The sequence below is a fragment of the Anopheles stephensi genome, chromosome 3, assembly GCF_013141755.1.
Source record: "Anopheles stephensi strain Indian chromosome 3, UCI_ANSTEP_V1.0, whole genome shotgun sequence".
Taxonomy (NCBI): domain Eukaryota; kingdom Metazoa; phylum Arthropoda; class Insecta; order Diptera; family Culicidae; genus Anopheles; species Anopheles stephensi.
The window spans coordinates 10,974,454-10,995,303 of NC_050203.1; the positions used below are offsets into that span (position 1 = coordinate 10,974,454).

The window sequence follows — 20,850 nt, forward strand, 5'->3', positions numbered from 1 at the left end:
AAGGTAAAACCAGGCCGTAAAAAGTTTGCCGAATATTTATCAAAGCAAAGAACAAGGAAAGGTCGGGCGAAAAAAAATGCTGTCCACGAAATCAGCATTAAACCGGTTTCAAGAATATTTTGCAGTTTGCAATAATCGCGCACCATCACTGTCCCCAAGTGCAACAGTGGCCGTTGTGTGTTGGTAGAAAAATAGAATGTATGCTCGAGCTTTATGGCACTGGCGTGGGGTTAGAACCGGCACCGGAGACCTTGAAGGATAAGTCGAGACTTGCTTGCATTGATGCAGTTGCTGTTCGAGTGGAGTTGTTTGTCTTAAACCGGACCGGTGCACTTCTTTTCTGATTGCGCGTGTGTGTGTGAGAGAGAAAATGCCTCTATTTTCATTCAAAGAGGTTGAGCTCGCAAGTGATCTTTGTCGCAAAAAATCTGGAGGGTAATTTAAAGAATCGATTTTGTACACACAAGTCAAGCGTCTCAACGATCGCATCTTGTCGCACGTATCATCACGATCACACGCGACACATCTTCCCAAACCACCCATCATCAACGTCGGCACCAGCAGCATCTGTCACATCGCCAAGTCATCGCACCCGAAAAAAGGCCGTCGCCAAAGTCGCGCCCCCCCCCCCCCCCCCCCCCTTCAACCCCTTCCAAAACCGCCCCGAGGGAGCGCTGGTTTTGCGCGCGACCGTGCAACAAACGGTTTCCCTCCCCAGCAAGAAAACGGCCGCTGAAACGTTTGCCCCCGCTACGAAGACGATCGCGCAACGACAACGGCTGGCAGTTGCTTTTCTGGTGGCGAGCGCAATCGAAGGAACACAACACAACGGATCGTGACCATTTTCGCGTTCAATTAAAATCGGTACCTCGTGGCGAACGGTGGTGTGTGCGCGGCCGGATTTTTGCGGTGTATTTTGGCAAACGGGCTACTACTATCTTCTGTCGGCGCGATCGACCGATCACTTACTAGTCACCAGATCGCGCTTCGCTTCTTTGTCACTTTGACGGAAAGTGTTCTTATGAGAGGAAAGATTGCTTTTAAAAAATTTCAAATATTGTGTCGGAAAAGATATAGAAAGAAAGTGAAATTTGAAACCATTGGTGGTGTCTTTGCCGGCATTCCAAAGTGTACGGTTATAAGTAAAAGTGATAATAAATCGATAATAAGGTGTGTACAAACCGCCACGTGCTTTACTTCCTCCCTCGGTGTCGTGATCCGCAGATCGTTCCAAGATCGTACGTACGTGCAGTGAGAGTGAAAAGCCATCAAAAGCGCACATCATCGTCAGCGTGGCGTGTTTGAGATTTTACTTTGCATTGCACCCGTAAAGCACATCGCTTTCGATTGTGTCGCCGGAGGAAGAAGTCCCATCCCATCATCATCCGAAACGATTTATCCGAACACAATAGCAGTTGGACGACGATTTTTCCCTCACTTCCCGAGCTGCGTCGTTTGGAGCTGATCGTATTTTGCAGCGATTGTGTGGCTGTGTGTGTGCGGTGTCAGTGTTGTGTGTGTGCGGATTAACGTACTTACAAAATAAGGAAGTAAGTTGACGACAATCAAACCATTTCATTAACGCCGTGTGTTTTAGGTGCTGCATAAAAAAAGGATGAAGCAGTAGGACTGGTAGTGTCTCCATCCAAGATTTTAAATTGGCCTTCAGCACGGCATCATCATCATTCGATGGGGTGTTCTGCTCGCATGCAAACAGGGCGAGGCATCAGAGGCGTAGCAGTTAGTGTTTGGTGTTGTGGTGCTTGTGTGTGCTATTTTTTCCCACTCAATGCCAATGCCGTGTTTGAAAAAACAGCCCCTTTGAACTAGTCGAGCCATGAGTATTAGGCAAGCCGTTAGGAATGTCTAGTAGTATGCCATCTTGGTTGCGGAGAACTCATTGTTTCGAAGCGTTTCTGCAATAAAGTCCTTGAGGTTGAGCTTTTTTTTTTTTGAAGATCACTAATCACGATAGTAAAAAGCATTGTAAACCTTGAACTGGAACTAGGGAAAATTTAATCTTCATTCTCATCCGACATGAAGCTTGCCCCACTCCACAATATGGCGGAACATCATCAGAAGCGTAACGCTCCTAACCACTTAGCACACTTTATCGCTGCTTCTCACAATGAAAGTGAAATTGAGCATCGCAGCAACTTTCCGTTGCGCAATCTTCCAAAAAAGACCCTCACCAAGATCCTCACAATATGAAGATTCATTCGTCTCAAATCATCTCAAAAAGAGACAGACAGTTTAGTTCTCACGTCTCTTCGATCGATCGAATTCGTGTTGGTGGTGGTGCCGGTTCACTAAACCAGTTTTCCCGTGACAGTTCGAGGTCTAGGTTGATTAGTTGATCGGACGGTCGTATCGTAACTTCAGCGTTAAGACACGCACTCCGAGCGATACTCCAACCATTGCAACGCTACATTAATCCAAAATGGCATTAAACACCTGTCTTGGGGGGATAGGTTTAGGGCAGGATGAAGCTTTGGCAAGAGTAATTGCACCAACACTCGCACACGATCGTGATCTTGCTCTAATCTTGCCCGTCCAACGGCACCGTGAGTTGCAAAAGCACACTAGGTCCCAAGCGTCTAGCGAGATCTGGTAATGTTACTTTCGCAAAACTGTAAAACAAGCTTGTCAGGGAGTAGTAGCTTAATTCGCACATATCCCGACGTTTATCTGCACCGACGAAAAGTGGCACACAACTTGTCCTAGGTTTTGTTGCACACGTTAGCCCAATTACTAGTTGCCAGTGTCTCGAAAACAGTGGAGATAACCAGTTTGGCAAACTTTGCTGCCTGCCAGACATTCATCTTAGTTTTGTGAATGCTAAATGTGTCCATATAAACCGTCCAAAACTTCTCCCTTTCGCGTGGCGTCCGAGGTCATCGTGGAAGCGGTGGAGCAAGTTTTGAGGGGTTCCCGGTGAACTTTGGTGTGAGTTTGGTTGCTGCGCTGGCTAATTCGGCAACCTTCCAAACTGCCTTTGGGGCAAGACGCTTCCCTACCGAGTGTCCCCCCCCCCTCCTCCCTGCCATGAAGATACCTGCCATGAAACGACAACTTTCTCTCCACACAGATTCTTTCGGCGTTTTGTTTGCATTTTCAAGGGTTTTTTGTTGGCAATGTGAGGGTCTTGGTAAAGGGCTGGTTCCGGTCGCCGGTGACGCAAACTATGGCCGGACGGCATCGTCGTTCGTAGCGGATGAAGCAAGCTGGTAAACAGGGAGCGACGCGCGTGTGAGCTTTGGAATATTCATGGAATGTTTCGCCGACAGGTTGATATTTTCGCGGCTGAATGGTGAAAAGTTTGGAGCACACAAAGCTGGCTGTTGTTATCCGAAAAGCTTCATAAAAGATGTAGCATTTTAGTGCTATTTATGTCTCGGCGGATTTTCGTACTCTTGGGGGGGTTGTCATTTATAAATAAATATAAACTGTTTCAATAATAAAACAGTATTGTTGTGTGAGATGTTTCAATCCGTGTTTTTTTTAATAGGCTTTTCAATGCTAAAGAATTCAGCTTAAACCAAAAGCTCATTACACGGTACATCACAATCATGAGAACCACCTCAATGCCCTTTAATGAAGTTTAGCAACTATTGCGTAGTGCGTAGATAAAGGGTGCTCTCGTCAACTGTTTGGATTATTTGTTCGAATTAACAAACAAAAGATTAAGTGGCGTTTGGCGACGAACACTTGGGATTAATTTATTTTAAAACAATCTGATGGCCTTTAGTTAGCCAGATTTATTCGAGTGGTAGCTTTGTGGATAAGATAAATCCTTCCAAGGTTACGAAGTATCGTTACCCTCGACTTTAGATCGTACTGGACGTTTAATCATTTTATTTCGATTACAGAAACGTTTGACCCTGATAAACAATGATTAATTATTGTCGTCAGTGCTGCAAAGCGTTTCTGCAGGAAATGCAATTATAATATAATGATTAAAACGATTCAACTTCAAAGTTCCACTATTTCCTCTTATTGGAAGGTCGCGACATGGCATGGAAAACATTTATCGGTGTTTACAAACAGCAATAAAAGCTGATCAACGCTCAGTGACACTAAGATTTTAAATCTTTAGTACGTCCATCAAGCAACAGATTTACATAACAAACGCCCGAAGATTAGCCCGGACGCTAGTGAAGCCTATTAATTTTCCTCCAGGAAACGCAAACTCAATCGTGAACAATCAAGCGCTCTGTAATGGCTGTACCATCGCAACAAAACGCTAATTCACCCTTCGCCTTACAAGCGCAGAAAGCAAACGCGTGAAATATCATCATTGAATGTCGGCAAAACGGAAACCGATTGTCCGAAATACAACATCCGTGCAGCTGAGACTCTAGACGGGCCAAGCAATTCACTTTCGCCAACGCATTGGCTAGCTACAGATGGCGTTCGATTCGAACAAGAAAAGAGGAATATCTACGATAACCTCACACCAAGAAATGCTGAATATTTTTTAATATTAAATATTGAAAAGTTTGCGAACAGAATGCTTATAAGCGAAGATGGCCAAAGAACAGGAGGATTCAAAATGGATGGTGGAAGGACGATAGACAATCCTGATTTATTGCAGCGAATGCGAATGCTAAATGTGTCTAGCAATTCTTTTCTTTTTTTGCTGCTGCTAGCCAAACATTCCTACGATTTATCAAACATCGATCATCATGACGTGCCTGGGGACGGACAAGATGCAGTGAGGGACGACGATAGCCGTTTCATAATATCGAATCGAGGGACGAAGGAATCAAACCGAGCGAAGAAGGAGAAAACGGCAAGAAAACCGATCAAAGACTTGGACCAACGCAACGGAAGATCGTAATGAATGACTTCCACATCTGTTTTACGATGGCTGTAAAGCGCCAAAAATCTCCACAAAGATTCGTGGGAGCTTTCATTTTTCACCCAAAATCGCTCCGTAGAGCTGAGCAGTAAATGCTCCGTCTTAAACCTGTTTCGTAGGTCGTACCAATCAATCGGCTGCAACCTGCAAGGCTCCTTTATGGGGAAGGGAATGTCAAATCCACCGGGCGGGTGAAGGTCAATGCCAGGATGGTGTGGATTTAATTTATGCTCGGCCACTTCGCTTTCGCTCGAGTCTTTCTTTTCCGATTAATCATTCGTATGATCCCACCGAGCGTCGCCGGTTGACAACAGTTTCGATTTGCACTCACAATAATTCATTCTCCCATTCTTCATTCTTTTTTCGGCAGACAGATCCTGACGCAGATATGGTTGGGCAGAGAATAGCAAACTCTTTACTGAAGAGATCCGCCTTTTCGTCGGCTTTGAATGTGCTGCCCAATGAGGCGACGGCGGCTACGGCCGCCCTGCTAGAGCCAACGATCCAGCAGCAGCAGCAGCAGGCGGTTAACGAACAGTTCTCCCATGCCAGACCGTACACCGATGTGCCGGGTCCGAAGGGTTTGCCGATGATCGGGAACTCGTGGCGCTTTGCTCCTATAATTGGTAAGTGTGTTATAAATAGTACAGGTGGTTAGTGGATGACTCAGTAATACGCCCAGTCTGGCTTGAAGACTCGTTCTCTATACCCAGAAATTATTGGGCCATAGATGGCGGGTAATTGAGGTCCAGTCTGACTTCTCCCTAGATATCAAGTTTCGAAAGAGTTTAGCAAATCGATCTCCAAGACCTAGGTTCGTGAAGATTCCAGCCTTAAACCGTGCGCCTACACACCTCCGATAGCGATGATCACCTTCAAGGTGTATCACCCAGTTTATTTACCTCATCTAAATCGTAAACTGGTTTCATTGGTCACAAACACCGTTCAGCAGCCGATCTGCAACCTGCGACCAAACCGGATATTTTGTGTCGAGCCTATCTTCGACTACTACCTCATTTCATGGAAACCGACCGATTCAAGGCCACGGTCATTCCAGCCAAAGGGGGCCATCTTGCGCCGTATTGAGGTTTCGGTTCCGCTTCATAATCTCCTCCGATGCATCTCCCTGGGTCCCACCAGTGTGCTGTCATTCGGTGTGCCACGGCCGCAGCCTTACGAACGAGAAAGTCACGAAAGAAAGTGAGACTAAAGCTGCCAAAGGGGAGGTGGTGTTGCCGTGTGCAACCGGCTCAGGCCAAGGAAGGAACATAATAATCGTTGGCGCCGGTATGTCTGTCCACTGTTCGTAGGAAACGTAGGGTCTGACGCTTTTCGGTTTGTTTCGATTTTGCAATCGACGGTGTATGGAAAATCCAGCCGGAAAAGTGCATCCGACTTGAAGGCGTAACGGTATGAAAAAGGGGCTCCACCACCAACCACCGAGCTCAATCGTCCCAGCTGAATCCCACACACGATTCGATTGTGCACTCATGTAATGCGAGTTAGTTATGTGGTTTCCACCTGGCCTTTTTACACCGCTTTTTGCCAGCGTGAGGTTACCTACTTGCCGCACAGATGCCGCAGACAGCGGGAGGTGCGCCACAACGTATCATCGAGGAAAATATGATCCATTTCATTTGATTACCACCCGTATGCGCCCGCATTGACTCTGTTCGATTGAGCCCATTTCACAATCGATTCATACGTTATTACATCGACCGCAGCATATGTGAGTGCAGATATGTGAGGTGTAGCAGGAGGGCCGCATGCAGCAGTGCAAGGCGAGAAACAAAAGCACAATTGCCCTGAATGCGGTACGCTGGTTGGAATGTGAGTTTGATAAAATTTTCCGAATTTCGTAGACAATTAAAGAAGACCCCGCGCACAGGCAAGCATATCACGGACTAGTCATGAGTCATTGGGTCGTTCAAATGGGAGAATCGGTCAGGCGCGTGGCAATAGCCCGGCTAGGTTTAGGGTAAGACACAACAAACTCAGATCAAGAAGACTCATGAATCACTCCAATAGAATGAGCAACGTCATCCGCAAGAAGTCGCCTCTGGAGACGAATTAGACAGCCGACTAGCTCATTATGAACATCTCCCACAATGTCGGTTCGTGTCCTTTCTTTCACTGTGCAAACTTTGCAAATCAATTTGCACCGAAATTAAGCAACAGGCAAATAAGGCAGGAAAACGGTTGCTTACAAAGCAAAAAAACCCCATTAGCCACGTTAGCAACCCCGTAACGAAACGATTCGCTATACCTGGCCGCAAAACGTCCAACTACGATGAGATAACAGTGTCTCGGTGGGCACTGAACACCACCACAGCTCTCTGCAGTCTACTGTTCAACGATGGGAAGTGTTAAGCGTCAGGAGAACCCTTGCATACAACTGTGCCCACAGTCCGGTCCTCCACAACAACACAACCGGGTAGCATTGTGTGAAGTTATTAAACAATTTGCTCTTTCTTTCGCTCACCTACAGCGCAGTAATTCACCAAAAACACAACTACTGACCATACACAACGTACCAACTACTCTTGAAGCAGTGGTTTGTTGTTCGATTCTTTTCCCCACTTTTCGGACAGATTTATCGCTTTCCTTGCTTAAGATGACAGGATCAGGTCCACTACGTCGGGCGGGACCCTTGGAGGTTGAGAGGGTTTTTTCTTGGGGGGACATAAGACCCGCATAAAAAGACGTCATCCAAACCGGGGCGTCATCATCGTCAGCAGTAACCCGTGTGGTTATGGTGGTTGTCATGGAACAATGTCAGCCATTACGACCCCACCGATGAGGGTGAGGACATAATAACTCCACGAGTAGTCTGTCACAAATAAACCACTCATAAAGGTGCGTTACGAATGCCGGGATTCGACCTGGAACAGAAATGCACACCGAAATCTGCGATTGTGAAATGTGCCACTGGATCGAGAGCCTTCTGCTCTCCCGCCCCGCTGCACTTACAATGGGAAGCAGTTTACATAATTTCTTGACGAATTTTTGTACAAACAAACGTTGCCGCTGAGCAGCTCGCTCGGTTCCGCTCGCGGAATCGGGCAAGGCTTTGTTCGCTTTATTTGGAGCTGAAGCTCCGCCGCGTCCTGTCCTGAAGGTAGGATGATGCGCCTAAAGGCAACACAGCTTCTTCCATAAAGTTCACAGACGGCGTACAGTTTCTCCCTTTTGTGTGATCGCGCGCACTGTTTACACGAAGATCATGTAATCAGCCGGCGGTTAATGGCGGCGAGAAAATTGGGCTCGGGGTCGGGTCGTGTGCATACCATGCCATTGCGTCCCAATGACACAGTTTCCCGCAACTGAAGCCGGGAGGGAGACGAGCGCCCGGTGCCACCGGTAGCGTAATTTGTTATCGATTAATCTTACCCTTTTGCTAAAGATATCCCGGGGATTTTCGTTACCACTGGGAACCGAGTAATGAGTGACAGGTTCGGGGACTTTTGAGCACCGCACGTCGATGGAATGCGTAACGGGGGTCACCGCAGGTCACGCAGATGGCACACAGCACAACACGCAGCAGTCCACGACCAGCAGCCCATATCAATCAGCGCACGGGTGGAACGTTTGGGAGTAGGCAAGACGACTCCATCGCTTTTAACAGCCCAACATATTAGCCAGCTCATTGACGCCTCTTTCGAAATGGGACTTGGGACTGCGCAGGATAGGTCGGTAATTATCTTGCCAAATCCGCTGCCATGTCACTGGAGGGCGCGTGTGATGCTGGGACTGTCCATCAGTGTGTACATTGAGTCACCAACACGTGAAGAAAGTGAGAGTGAGCCCCACACTTCAGTTCTGTCTGCTGGCCAACCATTCCACGAAAGCCACGCAAATCTTTCCGCAGGAGGTGTTTGACGAAATCAATGACGAGTTGGTGTGTGTCCTCCTTCCAAGACCCAGTTCGAGAGGGGTTTTTGCGCTGGGGGTCAGTTACCGCACGCATTTGTAGCATCAAGTTTGTTTGGTGGGCAAATTGAATGTTATGCAACTGCGCCAAGTGGTCGATTTTGAAGCTGTAGCTTTGTGACGGTAACAAATGGAAGAACTGATTCTAACCGTCCACAGGAGTACCAAGAAACCCTACGTCACTTATGTGTCGTGTTTCGTTTGCCGACACTCTGCTTGGAAATATTTTTTAGCACGTTGCCCAGACAATCAAGGCCGGCCAAAAAAAGGTTAGCATAACCATACCTCATACGGTTCCGGAACTTCTATTTCACACCTTCAAACTCCCGCGGCCCAAACACCGCATTGCCGCCAAAGAAAGCAGATGTGTTAAATATGCGTATTCTTACCTCATCCTAACAAACCAAGTCGTTAGTAACGAAACTGTTCAAAAAGCACCATTAGAAGTCTCCCAGGTTAACCCACAACACGTGGCCACAAGACTTTGGGGGGGGGGGGGAAGGAAACGGGTTTGCTTGTCACAGCTCCAATCCTCAGCAGCGTGTCAACACAACCGACCGGCCCAAGCGGTTGATGGTGGCATTTGGCAATTATCTGCAAAGACCGCACCGCTGAACCGAATGGCTGTGGCTGCTCCTCCTCGGTCCCTGCGGCGTACTTCAAATCTCGTCAAGCACTCGCGGCAAGCAAAGGTGTGTCACGCGTGGTCGTTGTTGCCTGGCATTACTCCAGCGTCACCCAGCTAGCCGGCACCACTTAGCATACCGTGTGTACCGTCGTGTTGCTAGCTTCGCAAAAGGTGCCCACCGGGATTGGCATATTTTATGATTTTTGTAGAAGGGTAGTAGAAAATGCTAGACTAGCAAGCGAAATGTTAGGAAACGTTCTTCTTGCATCAAATGCTAGATGGTTGGTTGGTGCGTGCGGTGTTTTTGGGAAAATATTAAAAGGTAAATAGAGTCTCTTTTACCGCTGACTAATTGCCTTTTTACGTTCGAAGAATTGCTTCATCTGATGAGTTCGTTTGTTTTTTGGGCTTACATAATTCACACAAGCGGCTCGCACTGTTTCTTACAAGACGCTAATAAACCTAATCGATCACCTGGAATTTCTAGCAAAGTTATCAGCCTCGTTGTTTTCCTCTATTGAGTGAAATTTGAGCACATAATGCTTTCCATGATTTTGAAACATACGCCTCAACACCTAGCCACATGACACAAAATGGCACCTAATTGACTACAGCCAGTGAGCATGTCCTAACCGATGTTAAACCGTCACCAACCAGCGCGACGCCTCAAGAAATTTAATTCAATTTCATATTTCATGGCCCCACGCAGTGCCATTCAGTACGAACGATTTTAAACCGGAAAACCTGGTTGGAGAACCGCTTCAATCCCCTTTTATCCATGGCGCTGTAATAGTAACGAAAAAAAATGCCACAAACAATCGTGCCCCTCATTTTTTGCATAACACAAATCCAAAGGCTCCAAAACAAAAATGACTAGTTATTCCACCCCCAAAAACCGTACATACCCGCCCGCTATTAGTTTAGTTTTCCAAGAAATTATGTGTAAAATGACCACCTCCGGCCAATCGGTTGGCGGCCGTCAACACTATCTATTGCGCTGGGGGCATGAGCGTGTTCGTGTCCGGCGTACATACGACAGCATTGCTCTTCCTGTTGCTTTCCTCGCTATGATGCTCCCACGGTCCGAACCTTCCCCAAAATAATGCTCAGGATGCCTACCATGTTGGGCAGGTGTTGGGGCGCGCCGGGGCTAGATTTCCAATTTGTGGTCGCGACCACAAACACGCATTAATTAGCATATTGCCAGGTGGAGCTTGAACTGGAACCGGCACGTAGTTGACAACCGATGTTGGTTGATTTTTTTCTCTCTCTCCTCTATTGCCACTCTAATGTGATCGTACAGTGTCACGCGACTTGCCGGCACTTACCTACCACGGACAGTTTGCGATCCCCCTATGAGGAGATGATTTTGGTAGACAACGGTAATTGTTCCAATCGCGAGATCGAAAGATCCAACTTAATGTCTTGTAAATGATCTTGTGGTGTTCGTCTACAATTACCACAAAGAAGCAACTCTTGAGATCGCATCATTCGATGACTCCCTATTCAGAGGCACTGTTGCTTCTTCATTCACCAAGCTCTGTCCGCATGATGGAGCAGCATAAAGTGAAGTTTTTTTACGGCTATTGCTTTGAAGCGGGTGGTTCATGATCATTGTAAACTTCACCGGAGTGTGCTTCAGAAGACTGTGAGTGTAAATACTTTGGCAAATTAAACACTTTGCCTTTCCATCCTCACTGTGCGTAGAGCAGAAAAAGGTGAAACCTCGCTAGTATGACATTAAGCACCATTCCTTGTCGAAGAGTTCGTCTCAAAGCAACCATTCCCATCCCGACCGTTCGCCCACAGGTCAGTACAAGATCGAGGATCTGGACAAGGTGATGCAGGATCTGCACCGGCAGTACGGCCGGATCGCGAAGGTAAACGGACTGATCGGACATCCGGACCTGCTGTTTGTGTTCGATGCCGACCTGATACGGGACACGTTCAAGAAGGAGGAAGTGCTACCACACCGGCCGGCCATGCCTTCGCTGCGCAACTACAAATCGAAGCTACGGAAAGACTTCTTCGGTGACAACATGGGGCTGATCGGTGTGTAAGTAATCGCTGGCCAGAAAGGCTACCTCATCCAACATGTTGAAGGTTCCAGGTTCAAGCAACTCGCGTTTTTTCGTCTCTTCTTTTTTGCTCAACAGTCACGGCGAAAAATGGGATGCCTTTCGGGCGCAGGTCCAGCAGGTGATGCTGCAACCGTCAACGGCAAAAAAATATATCGCACCGTTGGACGAAATTTCTTGCGATTTCATGGACAGGTAGGTGGTGTCGCTTGAATCCTCAACTTCGATATCGGTTTGCATCGGCAACCGGGGCGCCCGGCGACGGTCTTTCGATGGGTACGGAAAACCCCCGAAAAAGAGATCGTATAGTTCACAGCTCGAGGTCATCCAGCATACACGGCCGTTGGTTTGGACGGTTTCAAAGTCAACATGTTTAAATGTTACCACTACGATTCTCCCCACCGTATCATAAAACGAGCTTTTTGGGACAAAAAAAAAACCATAAGACGAACGCAATCTTTTGGGGTGATGTTTTAAGTTTTCGTTAAGCAAACTCGTTTGGGTTAGGTTGACGTCAACAGACACAGCTTGCCAAGCTCTTGGGCAATAGGATACTGTTTAAAAGAATTCTTCGCCCAATAGAATCATCGAAACCCGTTTCCATCTCCGGACCGTCGGGGGCCAGAGTGACGCAACTATGTTTGGCGAACTTTGTGAACCGGACGGTGTTTGGATTCGCAAAAATCGGCGTCGGCAACATAAAAATATTATTCTTAATTCCTTCTCTACCATCCGCGCGACACGAAAGCCGTCTGCAAATTTCTTATTCGTATGAATAATTAAGTTTCCCTTTTGCGACCCATGTGTCTCACCCCAACGCATGCTTCCGTTCCTTTCCTTTTCTCGGCAGGATTCAAGAGATGCGTGACGAAAATAACGAGCTGCCGGGAGATTTTCTGCACGAGCTGTACAAGTGGGCGCTAGAGTGTAAGTGTTCCTCCCATTCGCCATTACGCTTCGATTATCCGCTAGCTCGAGCTAAATAAGCTGCAGCTAATGCAAACACAGGAGAGCCACATCAACGAACCGGGCACACCCAGCCCGGGCCTGCTTGCTTAAGGCCAAAGAGGATTAATTATGTCGGATTTTGCTGCAGCGTGCTGCCTACTCGCTGCCATCACGTCTAGCCTCGTTTCATTCGCACTCGCAATAGAATTAACGCCTTTGGTGGCTTGTTTATGAAAAAAATTGCTAATAGTTTTACCGGACCCCTCCATTCCAACAGCAATCGGACGAGTCGCACTCGACACACGTCTCGGCTGTGTGTCGAAGGATGGTAACGACGAGTCGAAGCGCATCATCAACTCCATCAACACCTTCTTCTGGACCGTGGCGGAGGTCGAGCTGCGGATGCCAGTCTGGCGCATCTACGAGACGAGCGCGTACAAAAACTACATTGGCGCTTTGGACACATTCCGAGAGTATGTGTCTCGCACATCCAGACGCTCGGCGATAATCGATCGTGTCCTACGTGAGCTATGTCTAATCGACGCCTTCTTTCGCCTTCTCCACCAGACTATGCATGCGACACATCAACATTGCGATGGAAAAGATGAACAGCAGCACCGAGCAGAAGAGCGAAGAGTGTATCTCGCTCGTCGAACGTATCCTACAGAAGACAAACAATCCAAAGATTGCGGCAGTGCTGGCGCTCGATCTGATTATGGTTGGCGTGGATACGGTAAGCCGTCAAGTGGATGTCTCTCCGTGTGGAGGTTTTTCCTTATCCTTAACCAACCTTGCTTTATTTGTGTGTGTTTGCCAGACATCCGTTGCGGCGACATCGACAATTTACCAGCTCAGTCAGAACCCGGACAAGCAGGAGATCCTGTTCAACGAGATCAAGCGCAGCATGCCGTCTCCGGACACCAAGTTCACGATATCGATGCTCGAAACCATGCCTTATCTTAGGGCCTGCATCAAGGAAACGCTGCGGTACGCTGATTTCTATCAGGCCAAGCCGTCCTGGCCGCGAGGCCAGTTTTAAAAATAGACTTTCAATTTCCGCCTCCTTTCGCAGGATGTATCCGGTCGTTATCGGAAATGGGCGCAGCTTACAGACAGATGCCGTCATCGGTGGTTACCACATACCGAAAGGAGTAAGGAGCTGCATACCACCGTACTTAGCGCGATAGGGAGAAATTAATGTTTAAATTGCTCTTTTTTCCAGACGCACGTTATTTTCCCCCATCTGGTCGTTTCCAACCTGGAACAGTATTTCCCCGAACCGGACCGTTTCGTGCCGGAACGGTGGCTAAAGCGTGGTGAGCTTAAAGAACACTCCGGTTGCCCACATGCTGGGCAGAAGATACACCCGTACGTGAGCCTTCCGTTCGGATACGGACGGCGGACCTGCATTGGCCGACGGTTTGCCGAATGTGAGCTGCAGATACTGCTCTCGAAGGTAACGTTGTAACGGTAATTTTCAAAAGAAAACGTAACGCCTAACGCTGTCTTGTGGGTTGCCTACTTTCGGGCGCCGTTTCTTCAAAACGCTTCACTGTAGCTGTTCCGGCGGTACCAGGTGGAGTACAACTACGAGAAGCTTACGTACAAGGTGAATCCTACCTACATTCCCGACAAGCCGCTCAAGTTCAAGCTTACCGAGCGAACGAGCTAGGGTAAGGTGGGATATGTCCGTGAGCATACATGCCAGTATCCGAGTACCAGGTGAACCAACATTCGTTAGTCTAAGCTTCTGTACATAAACCGGTAAATATTAAATAAAGTAATGTAAGACATTATAACGCTTAAAGGGAGCTGTCTGTTTGTAATTTCTTAAAACTCAACTTCAAACTCGTCTTTGGGGTACTCACTATTTTGCGGAATCGTTCAGCTGATACTCGTTGCTGCGGCAGAAGCACTCCTGTACGCCAGAATCCGACCACAGTCTTTTCATCGCTAATAGCAGATCCTCCGAGAATGGTTCTGTGTCGTGCATCCGCTGTACTACGTCGAACACCATCTTTGCGTCACACTGTGCAGAAAATGAGATAGGAGGGGGGAAAAAAAAGGAGAATCGTTACCATCTATAACAAGCTGACACAAGCTGTTTGTATTCCTTCCGACTCGTTTTTGATAGAAGCTCAAAAAAAACTCCCCCGTACAGCGAACAGTGTTCTAGGCGAACCAGTTCCAAACCACACGAAGGATAAACGGTAGCGTATGGGTGGCTCGCAACCACGTTTGTACCACGTGCTCCCGGACGGTGTCACGAACGTGAATCTCCTCCCCCCCCTCCCCGGGGGTGCAACGATTTCCGTTCTTCCGGGCCACTGCAGCCCCGAGTCGACGAGTGCGCGCGAGGTGAAAAACCACAAAACCGAATTTGAAACTCGCTTTGACGTGTCCCAGCGAACAACCTGCCACCGTATACAACTGAAGCGCAATCAACCGTTCTGTTTGGCACACGACGATGCCGGTGTTGGTTTGCAGCGCACACCTAGGCCTAACCGCAGTCACCGGACTCCAATTTCCACGACGGGGAACTTTCATCCACGCGTGAGAAGCAGGAACGTCGAGCTGCGTTCGGTGGAGTGTACGTGTCAGCACAGCCTGCAGGACCGATTGGGAATTGAAATCACGTACGATTAAATGGTTCTGTAGTGCGCGCGCGGTTGAGTTGCAGTCAGCCATCAACAAAATGATTGATTTGCGATGCTCAACACGGGGATTGTACACCGCCCTGCGGGACCACTACTTCTCGCTCGCTCTCACTTCGGATGGATGCATAATGTGATTCGCTAAAAAAAAGGCCCAACTTTTGGGGGAACGAAAATACACGCAATACGATTATTACTAAAAATACGGCACATTCTCTTACCTCTCGCTCGTTATTGCCGAACGCAATGCTAAGGTTTGGCATCGCTCGCAGTATTGCAACTAGTGATTGTATCGTGTTGCTGTACACTACTGGCCTATACTGTTTGAAATCCTCTGACGTAAAGCCACTTTCGTGAATAATTCTGCAAGTAAAGAGGGAAACAAGGAAAGTAGGTGTGAGAAAACGTGAGATTTCCATTCCAATCTAATGACAGCGTTACATGCATGATTTTGACAGATACTTGATACGAGGCTTAATTTATTGTGATACCGATAGAAATGCTTAACAGATCAAGCGAGAGAGGGAGAAAGACTTGATGCAACCTCAGACGCTCGTGTTCGGGCGTCTAAAAATAATATGTACGATGGGAGAAATCTTTCAAGAGGTCAGTATAGATGCTGGAAAAAAAACGCTTGTTCTCTGTTCAATCAGCTCCCTTATAACACAGACACCTTGTTCGAGCGATTGTTACTTGTTTGCTCGTTTGTGCACTCAACATAACTACTTGAAGGGTGTCCTTCAGCAGGGATACTTTTTTTCTTCTCGAAGCACCCCTTCAGAGACTTCCGTCCAGGACATTGTAGAGCTTAGATAGGGAGATGTAGATCCTGTTTTTTGAAAAAAGAAAAGTATAAAATAAAATCGTCCTAGAACAGTATCGCTTCCAGTCTCTCGTTACTTTTTTCTTCACACAAGCACCTCTCAAGCACAAGCACGATTGGAGATGATAAAAGTTAGAAAATAGTTCGTTCCACGTATCAAACGAAAGAACACGACTCCTGTAAGCTGCTTGAAGATGAACATGACAAAAACAGACACACCGACCGCATCTCCCGCCGTCCCGTGATCGAGCTCGATCCACCGGGGAAATCCACACACACAAATGGAAACTGTCAGTCGTGCCGTGGAGACGCGTATTACACATAAAACACCAGCAGCAGTAGCGGAAAATAGAAGAAAAACAGTTTAGCAGCAGCAGAGTCAACAAAACGAAAGGTCTCTTCTTTGTGTCTGAACCCTGACATCAGAACAAAAGCAGCGGCAAAAAGCCAGGTCCTCAACTATTCCCGTCTCGGGAGGGCAGTGCGAACGATTGCATGCTAAAATCGATAAAAACAACTCCTTATTGCATGGCTCCCAGGAGCCGCCAACACGGGATTGTTATTTCCTTATTTGATTTTTTTTGTCCTTTCGTTCGCTTCTTAGCCCCATATTCCGTGCGTGTGTGTGTGTGTGTCTGCTAGAGCTTCCTGGGAAAGAGGGCCACTTGCTGTGGTTGACTGGTTGTAATGTAACCGAAGGGAAGTTACGTTAAATATTCCATACTCAACGACTCAACGACCATCAGTTGAGCAGCCAGGGCAGACATGTCCGCTGAACATTGGGATGGGGAAGAGGATAATAATATACGATCGCATGTGAATCATATTCACTGGAGTTGTGTTTTTACTTTGCTTTCCATGAACCGGGGTGCCGGGGAAGCGAGAGATAGTTTATATATGGGGTGTAAAGACAAAGCAGTATTTCGTAATGCAAACCTAAAACAAAATACGCTTCTGGCTACAGGGACAAAGGGATCTAAAGTCAGCGGAGAGACCTCATTTAAGATTCAAAGCACCGGAAATGGAACTGAATGTGGGTGAAAAAGTACCTTTTTAATATCCTAGGATTCAAAGCATATATCTGTTCGGGGAGATTCTAGGAATATTGGGAAAAACGCTCATTTATATGTAAGATAAAGCGTTTCAAAACTAGAAATGGCCAATCAAACTCTCTGATAAATTAAGTCTAAACACTGAAATTTAAAGCTGAGATCCGTTAGGTACGCCAATAAAGTAAAATAAAATAGGTAAAGCTTTCGAGTAGTTCGTAGAAGACGTATTGTAATCCTGAAGCAATTCACCGTGGCGGTCCGGTGGCAGAGGCGATAACGGCGCCGGTCTTCACACGGCAGGACCGGGGTTCAAATCCCATCCAGAACGCCTCCCCGTACGTAAGGCTAACTACTTTTCTACGGGTACAATTAAGTCACAGAAAACCAGAAATGTGGCAGGCCGAGACCTCTCGAGGTTGTAGTGCCAAGGAGGAAGAAGAAGAGAAAATTTGTGAAAAACTGCTAACTAAGTGAATTTATCGCAGAACTTAAAACTTTTTGGCTTTTAAATTATAGCAGCGTATGAAATTTGCTATAATTTGCTATAACTTTTCACTAAATACTTAACATCAAATACTTACTTCATCTGTTTAACGATTGTACTTTTTCCCGATTCGCCAGCGCCTGAAAGTTTGTGAAATGAAAAACAAAATACACGTTATTAGTATCAAACACACGACAAATTGAAGCTGTCTCCAGCCGCTAAAAAATATGCACAATATTAGTCTGCTTTATGTTTAATCAACGAAATAATCAACACAAAATTGAGGAACAACCTTATAAAACCATGATTACTTCATTCCCGCAAAATTACTCCCGGCCCAGGGCGTGAGGGTTTAAAAATACTTTGCCACAATCAAATTTATGTTTTTTTTTTCCACCATTATCCACACCCACGCAACGCAAATGCTCACGTGCATTATTAAAACTTCATCCGTAAGTGCGCAATAAAGCACCAAGTGCGGGAGTGCGCTCGAAATGAAAAACTCTCGCTCTCTGGAGGGAAAATATTTCTTTTCGTACAAAAAAACACACAACCAAGCCTCCAGCCGAATCCGGGGATCTCGCGTTTACTAAAAAATGGTAAGAAAAAAAACACTCACACCAAGGAATCTGTATCCCGACACCATTGCATTGCACTTGAATTTTCCGAATCGGTAAAACGAACAAGAGCAGAAGAGCACGGGATTGAGTGTAGTGCAAATTTTACTTCAACAATAAATAACTCCCTGCCAGAGATGTAAATGGGGATAGAAAGCTACAGAGAGAAAAAAAAATAGACACCGAATCCCATGTAAATGAGCACGAATTGACGTCATTCGTGCTGATCAATGGTTCGATTTTCACGGCCTTTTTGTGACTGTGTGCATATCAGAACATTTCACCCCATTCATACAACCACCGGTAGGTAGGTGGTGTTGGTGGGAAGAAGTGGTTTGCAAAAACACCCCCCCAAAGCATCCCCAAAAACCGACCCCTGGTAGTAGGACCGGGAATGCCGTGTCGTGTAAGAGGTGGCCGAGGTTTGGAGATAAATATTTAAACAGACGAGTTTCTCCGCGGTCCAGAAATAATAGTAACAAACACAACAACCGTCAACGGTTATCGTCGGGTGCCATTCAACGGCTGGGGACTGGGCCCCAGTGGATGTGAAGAAGACGCGTGTTCTTAATCGCTGCGCCATCTAGCGGGAAAATGGCGGGTGTTGCGAGGTAAGTAGATCGCTAAGTGTTCTTTCTTTTACCGGAGAACTGTTGCTGAAGAAGATAGAATGGCCGGCAAAAAGAAGCTGTAAGTGTTTTCCAATCGAGAATCCACGGTTCGACATCTTCTGGCCCACCACAGCTAGCTAGCTATTAGAAGCGAAAAAAAGGGAGCAAAATCTAGACCATAGTACGAAGTGTGTTTACAATATCGCTGAATGAAACAGTCTGGAAGCTCCGGATTCCGGATGTACTTGGGCAGGGAGATGGGCGAGGTGGGAGAGGTAGTAAGGGAGCGGCTACTCGTGGCACACGAGTCATCAGCACCCACCCGATTTGGGTGGTTTCGGGGGCTATATTTAGAAAAACCAGTGTTCACCAATGCATCGAACATGTTTATGGGATAAACGTTTCTGCCTTTCTCCACTGATGCTGTCCCGCCGGCGTCCTCCTCCTCTACCAACGAACCCTAAACAAAGATCAGGATCGGAGGTGGAGAGGATAGAGGTTTTCGGGTGAGATCATGGCACACACTCTTGCCGAATCGTTCCAAATTTCGATTCGAAGTGATCCACTCCACCGACCGTTGGCGAATAAACCAATCCACCAATATCCACCGGGTACAGTAGTGAGAGTGGGATACCGGTTTTTGTAGTACTACATTGTATCATCCAATTCCTGGCTCGGAGAATGTTTTCGAAAGGGGGAGGTTTGTTTTTTGCATATGCTTCAGCGAAAGATTGGCCTCACGCCAAACCAAGGATGTTAAGTAATTCAGCGGACATTAATTATGGCACGACGACGAGATGTTCATTCCCGAGGTTTTATAGCATCGTTGGCATGCCTTCCTAACCACTTGCGGAGTTGGACTCTATAAAACCAAACGGCCGTAAACTTCATACAATATTCACACGCCAGCACTTTCTCCTTACCGAGCAGTAACAGTTTGATGTCCTTGGCCGCCTGGATACCGTCCTCCTTGAGATTACGCTCGATCAGGCGGCTCCTAGCGGCGGCAGCCCGTTCCTCAGCCGACTGTGCGCACCCCATAATGCGTATCGCTTCCGTGCAGAACGTTTTGAAGGTTTGTTGTCGGTTCGGCCAAAAGGGTTTGGCCAAACGAAAATCACAGCTTTGAAAAAATTGGGTGGGCACGAATAATGTATACGGTTTGGGCTCCCCGCTTGCTTACTTCACACTCTAACAACACGCGCGCGCGCTCTCGCTCTCTCACGTTGCTTTGCCGATCGAAGGAAGGGTTGCGTTAAGTTTGCGCCGGGATGGCCGGTTCTTCTTACACTAGATCTTTTGCAACTCGGTGACGGTGACCCTCTGCCGCGATCCGGATCAACCAGCGCGTCTGCTGCTACTACCCACTACCACACCCTTCACCTACACATACACGCACACCGAAGACTTATATGCTAGGCACGCCAGCCGCCGAGTGTTTGCCACTTGCCACAGTGAACAGTTGCCGTCGATCGCACACACCGCACGTGTCGATCGGTTCTTCGCTTCACTTTAATCGGCGCCGTGTTTTGTTATGTGCTACAATTTTCTAGAATGGTGGAAATGGTAAGGATATTTAGAATAAATTTTACATGCGAGTCTCCTTCAGCAACGCCAGCCAAAAATAGGGGAAAGAACTGAAGTGCGTTTATAAACAAGTAATTGCATGAATATGTAATATCACCGAGGTTCATCCAAAACTCCAAGCGTTTTATTGGTACTTTAAAACCCCCATCCCATTTGCTGTCGCCGATAATAGTACGATGACCACCTCCTATAGATATCCTCCTGTGTACCGGAGAGATTTTACGATCACAGACACTTGAACCGTCATAAAATCTGGGGATAAACATTCTCCCGTCTCCCGATTCACTTTGCGAGCACCAGGAGAGGCAGCTTATAGTGTCCTTTTACAGCGCATTCGATGCCAGTGTCTGTGTTTGATGTTGTTTTCTTCCAGGAATTATGATTTTCTGCACTGCACTCTAATGTCCACTAGCATATTCACGTCACTACGAACTGGGCACTTTCATGTCGTCCGTTTTTCTTATTTTTTCATTAAAACTTCATAGTTTGATGTGTGGTCAGAGAGCGAATGGTTTGATGAGTAAAGGCTCATCACTGGACACCCTTGGATCGTGTATAGCCAAAGGTGCCGTAAAGC

The 20,850-nt window shown here is 47.0% G+C and overlaps 2 protein-coding genes across 17 annotated transcripts in view; one reads left to right on the plus strand and one right to left on the minus strand.

The window, feature by feature from the left end:
* LOC118513188 (G protein alpha o subunit) overlaps positions 1–20,850 on the minus strand; it is a 52,450-nt gene that overhangs the window by 11,165 nt on the left and 20,435 nt on the right. For 12 of the 14 annotated variants that reach the window (XM_036058667.1, XM_036058674.1, XM_036058670.1 and 9 more), the window contains exons 2-5: positions 19,610–20,235; positions 17,556–17,598; positions 15,321–15,462; positions 14,314–14,474 (exon numbers count right to left, since the gene is read on the minus strand). In XM_036058667.1, coding sequence (XP_035914560.1) covers positions 14,314–14,474; positions 15,321–15,462; positions 17,556–17,598; positions 19,610–19,727 — 464 coding nt within the window. In that variant the 5' untranslated portion in view covers positions 19,728–20,235. The remainder of the gene's footprint in view (positions 1–14,313; positions 14,475–15,320; positions 15,463–17,555; positions 17,599–19,609; positions 20,236–20,850) is intronic. The other 2 variants (XM_036058675.1, XM_036058676.1) reach the window with 2 other exon arrangements.
* On the plus strand, positions 733–14,252 carry LOC118513186 (probable cytochrome P450 49a1). 3 transcript variants are annotated; one of them, XM_036058659.1, is made up of 11 exons: positions 733–1,550; positions 5,236–5,487; positions 11,229–11,475; positions 11,576–11,692; positions 12,348–12,424; positions 12,723–12,918; positions 13,013–13,178; positions 13,263–13,432; positions 13,518–13,596; positions 13,668–13,901; positions 14,004–14,246. In XM_036058659.1, the coding sequence occupies exons 2-11, from the start codon at positions 5,250–5,252 to the stop codon at positions 14,115–14,117; spliced, it is 1,638 nt and encodes a 545-aa protein (XP_035914552.1). In that variant the 5' UTR covers positions 733–1,550; positions 5,236–5,249; the 3' UTR covers positions 14,118–14,246. The 3 variants fall into 3 exon arrangements, with proteins under 3 accessions (XP_035914552.1, XP_035914551.1, XP_035914553.1); XM_036058658.1 differs by having other exon boundaries at positions 734–1,550; positions 5,232–5,487; XM_036058660.1 differs by lacking the exon at positions 733–1,550 and having other exon boundaries at positions 5,250–5,487; positions 14,004–14,252.

Bases quoted from the DNA above. Each gene is read 5' to 3' on its own strand.
- LOC118513186 (XM_036058659.1), top strand. From the start codon at position 5,250: ATGGTTGGGCAGAGAATAGCAAACTCTTTACTGAAGAGATCCGCCTTT. The intron at 11,476-11,575 runs GTAAGTAATCGC...TTTGCTCAACAG, and splicing joins AACATGGGGCTGATCGGTGT to TCACGGCGAAAAATGGGATG. The intron at 13,179-13,262 runs GTAAGCCGTCAA...TGTGTTTGCCAG, and splicing joins TTATGGTTGGCGTGGATACG to ACATCCGTTGCGGCGACATC.